Below are 6,091 nucleotides of genomic sequence, written 5' to 3' on the forward strand. Positions count from 1 at the left end.
TTTATTGTCTACAAATTCTAATTTGCTTGCAACAAATTATGTGTGATACAAAAATAAATTGCAACCACAATATAAATATAAAGAAACATAATTTTATTGATAAACGATGCGGGTACAATTCCTTTTATTCCTTTGATTCTTCCTCTGGATTGTTCTTCATAATTCGAGGGCCTTAGCGACGTATTTCTCGAACATAGGATTATGCGGACCTCTCTGGATTATTTGATCTCAATGAAAGTCGATCATTGCGTGGATGTTCTTCTTGAAGTATTTGATTACCAAGAAGAACATCTATTGAACACGACATTATTTTATGCCTTTATCCCTTTGTGAATATCCCGAGAATTTATGGGATACTTTTGGGGATGATCTCAATTTGAGAGCCCTTTTCAAATGAAATATGTAACCTTTTTTTATAAGAGTAACCTAGGGTTATGATAGAGTAGCCTCCAAATTAGGGTTTTTGTAGTTTAGCCTTCAAATTAGGGTTTTTGTATAGTAGCCTTCAAGCAACCCTAATAGACTCCTAGAATTGCAAGAGTCCTCTTGTAGTATCTTGAATTTAGGATTTAACTTGATCCATTAAAATTCCGGTGTCTACAAGTGTACTGCGATGTCGCACTAATTTTGAAATTTGAAAACCGCAATAACACACTTCACTTGATAATTTATAATTTTGTAGTGGCTACCTTAATTAAATTTGAAATAAACTTGGAATAGCAATTCAAGAGAGAATATAGAGAATGTAAAGAATAGTTAGAGAGATTGTTGTGTGAAAAATGAAGAAGAGGAGGGGTATTTATAGTTTTTAAATGGTTAAAATTATATTTTTTTAATTATTGGGGGGAGGGGGGGTAATTTGTTAAAGGGGAAGGCAGAAATGGCCTTTTTTGCAAAAAATAGTCGTTGGACTACGGTCTCTTCAAATTTGACCGTTTCGTACGGTCAAATGTTTGAAGAAAACAAATATCGCTATACCGGGCCGGACGTAATTCCTTACCGGGCTGCAGTGCACCGGTAACGGAAAAAGACACCCCCCCACACACACACGGGCTGCCCGAGATATATCGGGTCGTTAACAACCCATTAATCTCTGGGCGGGTTGGATGCGTTTGGGCTTAAATTGCCACCCCTACATACAACTTAGCTGAAAATATGAAAAGCTTGTGGAGATGAGGGAAAATATCTTCGGCAATTATAACCAAGAGTTGGACCAAAAACAAAGCTTATCACAATATACAGTGCAATTAGAAATCTAGTATCTAACATCCAATTGTGATGACCCAAAAAACTATACTAAATGAAGACTAAACTCTTCCTCCTATTTATGCTCTCCTTATCAACAGCCTCTAGCAAGCAATATGTATATTCTTTTCCTGTCATATAAACAGCCGTGATAAGTTCTCCACCAAGATCTGCACTTCTAGTTTTCTTTCGTAGCTTGGGCTTCGTCCTTCCAAATAATTCCCTCTTAAAGCTAAGAGGATAGAAATCATAGTTGAAGAAAACCTTCTGACAATGAGATTAGTGATGACTATACGAGAGCACCCCATAAAGTAGCAGGACTTTCGCTGCATTTTGCGTGCACGTGCTTAATTCTTTCGACTGATTTGCAAATTCCACTGCAGCTCCAATCAAATGATGCCACACAAACATTACCTGCTTGTGCTTTCCATTCACATTCTGCGACAGCAGAGGAAAACTAAAGCCTTAGGTACTGATTCCAAGATACGTATGAAAAGGAGAAAAATGAGATAGATTTAGAAACTGCAAACCAGGAGGAGTTCCACAGCACATGTTACGATCATCTATGTGCTCAACTTCTAGACCAATCAACCATGCACCGAGTGACACATCTTCATTTGCGTATTTATGCAGAATAGGTCTGAAAATCAGCACCGGTATTTACGATTAGATGGACAAGTATTGATAGCCATTCATGATTAGTGGGATTAGACTAGAGAACTGAAAGTGTGAAACAAGAGCAATCCCCAATCTATACAGATATATTAAGCTGTTAGTGAGTAAGAAGTAACGTCCGTTTTCGTTATCATCTGCATAAACTTTTCCAATCGCATAAGAATATCAAAACTAGAACCAGCATACAGCACATTCTACAAGATCCTAGCTTTACATGTTCAAAGTAGAATGCTATAGCATGAACACATTAGGTCAGACTTTAAGGAAGGATATATGAACGAAAAATCTTACTTGTTGTTGGCAATGTAGGTTGCCAGTTCTTTTGAGATGGCATATATCTGTCCGGTTGCATGTCGGAAGTACTTATTTCCCGTCTCTCCAAATTTCCAGAACTCAGGTTCATGGTACTTAACACTCCTATCAAGAAAATAATTGCACAGATTAGTTCTAGTAAATAAAAATTCTGAGATTTTAAACTTTCTAAAATTTTAGTGACATCAGTTGCCAGAATAGTTTCAAAAGCAGTTACTTTTTATATAGAACTGGCCCCGATTTCATGCATCCTGTATACACCCTGGGTTTTAACCTGTGCCTGGCAAGAGTTGCAGCTAGTGTACCTACAATACCATGGCGATCAACTTTTAATTTTTAAATCACTGAAAATCATCAACTTTCAATTGTCCTGAACGATAAGGCACATAAAGAGAGAAGGTACATATAAAGAGACAGGGTTGTACCTAAATTGACGTGAACATCATCATCAACCTTTACATAGAACTCAGCATCCCATTTTGCAACTCCAGCCGAGAAGAAAGCTTTGGTCTTTGCAGATAACTCATGATAACCTTCTATGTGATCCTGTAAGACATAATTATGAGATGAAACTGCAAAGACAAAACAATCAGATGGATGCAAGTCGGAACACAATTTGTACTCACAAGTCGAAGAATGTCCTTATGCTGATCGTCTTCACTATCAATGGCTCGATCTAAAATGCTATTTGATGTTGCACTGTAATAAGAAGTATAAGAACTCTTAAGCCAGAGTCTGACATTTCAGAAAATTGTATTGGTGTTAACTCAACACAAATAAAACGTAAAAGAGAGAAGGAAAAGAATAGGAAACTTTTTCCTCGTTTAAGTCTGTTGTAGACCTCAAACTATTAATTCCTGGCTGGTTACTAATATGCGCAACTGGTTACTAATAGACCTCAGTTTTGATGGCTCTGCTTGTTCTTTTGGTTATGAACCTAAAGTGGTATTATACTTTGATTTTCGAACTTAGTACCAACCTCATTTCTGGATTAAATTCAATAAATTGATCTGAATACAACAAAGTGCACAGAAACACTCTGGAAGGATATCAAAAATATTTGACTGATTATTACAGGTTACTAATATGCGCAACATACTGTGACTGAATCTCTCATGGTTAATCTAAGATATAGTTTCCACAAGAGAACAAACCAATCTCCCACTTTCATATCCAAATGCACCACTTAGCCCAGAAAAATCCTTTCACATTCTAATTCGAAGTAAACTATCATGCTGCTGTTTAATTTTTTAACAAAAGAAGACGAAAGAAAACATAAAGAAACGAAAAAGAGGACAAAAGAAAATTTGTATCAACCAAGTGGCAGCAACGTATTTTTTACCATGGTGGACACCAAGTAACTAAACCATACTCCTGGACTCGTGATATATCTATCCAAGATTGAAAAGTAATAGCAGCCATCAAATATGAAATCCATAAGGGATGTTATTATTATTTTTTTCCATTTTAACATTTTCAATAATCAACTCAGATTCGCGGAGCAATCTGTGTCCAACTAAATTGATTGCTGGAGTGGTGCTCACAAGTCACAGTAAACACTGAGAGGCAAAGAACACTGCTCATGGCAAGATAGTTACTCTTCTTGGTGTTCAAAAGAAAGAAGTAAATTGATCATAGAGTTCAAAAGAAAGAAGTAAATGGGTTGTTCAAACGAAGAAGATGTGAAAGTGTTCACTCACATGCAGTTCCCTATACCTCTGTTTAAATCATTTTAATCCAATTCTAGTGGAGAATTAACTCTCAAGAAGCTTATACAAGATAACATATCCTTATAAAATGTTCCCTAATAAAACTAAAAAGGCCATACAATCTACAGATGGAACACTTGAAAAGCCAATCTTATCGATTCAACTGTTAAGTGAAACAGAGGATATTTAAAACAAAGAAAAGAAAATGGAAACATATTGTCTATTGTTTTGGCAAGAAAGAACATGAGACTCCAGCAGAAAATCTTTGATGAATAAGAATCTATATGTTTGGTATACAGAAGACGTGGAGCATTGTAGATCATACCTGTGGCCGATCATGAAGCGCACAATGATCCCCTTTTCTTGCTCTAATCTAAGTAGTTTTTCACCTATTCAAACACACGGAACGCTGTCAAAGGAGGAGGAAAATGGAAACAGAAATTCAAAATACATCAATAACCTCATAATTAGCACCTTGAGGCATCCAGGTTTCTCTAATAGAATCGCGCCTCCTTCTACTACTGAAGGCAGTGTTTATTCCAATTACCATAAATGCCTTCTTTCTTGTCCCATTTCTTTCAGAATCTGCGCTTGTAGAAGGAACCGCTTCAGTTCTCCTAATTGAAGGTAGCTCACTTTGAATCTTAGCAATTGAATTATCCAACGAGCTGACAATGTTTCAATTTTAAAAAAAAGGGATGATCAAGATCAGTACAATGTAAAACATCATAACTTTTGGAAAATATTTCCACTCTACTTTCCTTTTCAAAAACTTTTTTTCTGCATAAGTTTGTTTAACCAATGTCAAGATCACAACTTTTTTCTTAATAAGCATATTTCTTCAGTCTGTCGTGTAACATATTTAGTCCAGGTTCAATTGTTAAGTTCAAAAGAAAGTCCTAAGGCAATCATATGAAAACTCTAATACTTACTGGATAGCTACTTGGGCTTTGTTAAACTCTCCCACTATATCCTCCTTCTGCAGATAAAACACCATTCATACTTAGAAAACTGCAAAAATAGCTATAATAATGATAAAAGTCCCTCTCTTTTTCTTTTTTTCCCTTTTTTCTTTGTTTGGGGGGGGAGGTTTGGACCTGGCTATTTTTGGTATCACAATCGTCAGAAACAGAAGCCAAGTCTATTTCTTGTTTATGGCGCCTTCCAAACATGATCCTTCCATCTGATTCTGGGGGAGTCCAAACTCTAATTATGCAATGATCACCACAAACAAAATAGTCAAGAAATAGAAATATGTATAGATACTCAAGAAAATCAAATTGTTTCAACCAAAACAGAACATTAAAATCCACAAAGGTCAAATATGCATCAGAGTGATTGAAATGATCGCCCAAAATTTTCCCAGAAAATCTGAAGAAGAAAGAGATGAAAGAAAAGACAAGAGTTAACATAGTAGACTCAACCAAACAGCTAATTCTTGAATCCCGTTCAAAATTTCTGATTCGGGAGGTTTCTTTTTGCATGTAAAATGGATGAAAAGATCACCCAGAAATATACTCCAAAAATTATTGAAGAGTTTACCGATTAGAGAAAAGCATGCCAAGAGCAAAGCTGAAAATACAAAGAATAGCAATCCAATTAGGTGAGACTTTGCCTCTGTTTCGGTTCTTCATGATTTTACTTTCTGAGGCAGGAGGAGGAGAGCGCGGGGTTTTCTTGTGTCTTCATTCCATGAAGAACAGAGAGGGGGGTAGAACAGTTGGGGGGGGGGGGGAGGACCTTTTCTTGTATGCTTATTGAAATTAACGATTTTCTTTATGAAAAAGTCAATGGTATTATTAGTATTGGTTAATTGGTTGTTTCACAGATTTGCCAAAAAAATAAGAAATGAGGAAATAATACCAAATGGTGGAATCTTTTTGATTGTTTAGAATGAGATAATGCAAGCAGTGAAAGAAAAAAAGAAGAAGAAGAAGGCCGCATGAAAATTATAACTTTGGAACAAAATGTAAGATAATAGCACTCACACTAGATTTTCATCCAATTATTAAGCACACGTCTCTCTTTGTATTTGGAAATTTTAAGTTTTTAAGTAAGATCCTTCTTAGATTTAAAATATTATTAGCATATTATATGCACATACAATATGCTTAGTAATTTAACGATGATACAAAATTATTTGTAATAAC

General features: G+C 35.7%; 1 protein-coding gene across 2 annotated transcripts; it reads right to left on the reverse strand.

Moving 5' to 3' along the window:
* Nucleotides 1-1,173: 1,173 nt before the first annotated feature.
* Nucleotides 1,174-5,938, reverse strand: LOC107831641 (beta-1,3-galactosyltransferase 7). Of its 2 annotated transcripts, none has more exons than XM_016659423.2 (11): nt 5,484-5,938; nt 5,039-5,147; nt 4,874-4,920; nt 4,416-4,609; nt 4,267-4,330; nt 2,859-2,931; nt 2,658-2,778; nt 2,450-2,537; nt 2,212-2,337; nt 1,776-1,885; nt 1,174-1,683 (listed from the first exon to the last, which is right to left on the reverse strand). In XM_016659423.2, the coding sequence occupies exons 1-11, from the start codon at nt 5,573-5,575 to the stop codon at nt 1,535-1,537; spliced, it is 1,173 nt and encodes a 390-aa protein (XP_016514909.1). In that variant the 5' UTR covers nt 5,576-5,938; the 3' UTR covers nt 1,174-1,534. The 2 variants fall into 2 exon arrangements, with proteins under 2 accessions (XP_016514909.1, XP_016514908.1); XM_016659422.2 differs by having other exon boundaries at nt 5,039-5,312; nt 5,484-5,679.
* Nucleotides 5,939-6,091: the final 153 nt, after the last annotated feature.

This window comes from Nicotiana tabacum, chromosome 23 (genome assembly GCF_000715075.1).
Source record: "Nicotiana tabacum cultivar K326 chromosome 23, ASM71507v2, whole genome shotgun sequence".
NCBI lineage: Eukaryota > Viridiplantae > Streptophyta > Magnoliopsida > Solanales > Solanaceae > Nicotiana > Nicotiana tabacum.

Excerpts from the sequence above, each read along its gene's own strand:
- LOC107831641 (XM_016659422.2), bottom strand. The coding sequence starts at position 5,575 with ATGAAGAACCGAAACAGAGGCAAAGTCTCACCTAATTGGATTGCTATT. Across the intron at positions 4,610-4,873 it reads AAAGCCCAAGTAGCTATCCA|CTCGTTGGATAATTCAATTG; the intron begins GTAAGTATTAGA and ends AAACATTGTCAG. Across the intron at positions 1,684-1,775 it reads GTGCTGTGGAACTCCTCCTG|AATGTGAATGGAAAGCACAA; the intron begins GTTTGCAGTTTC and ends CTGCTGTCGCAG.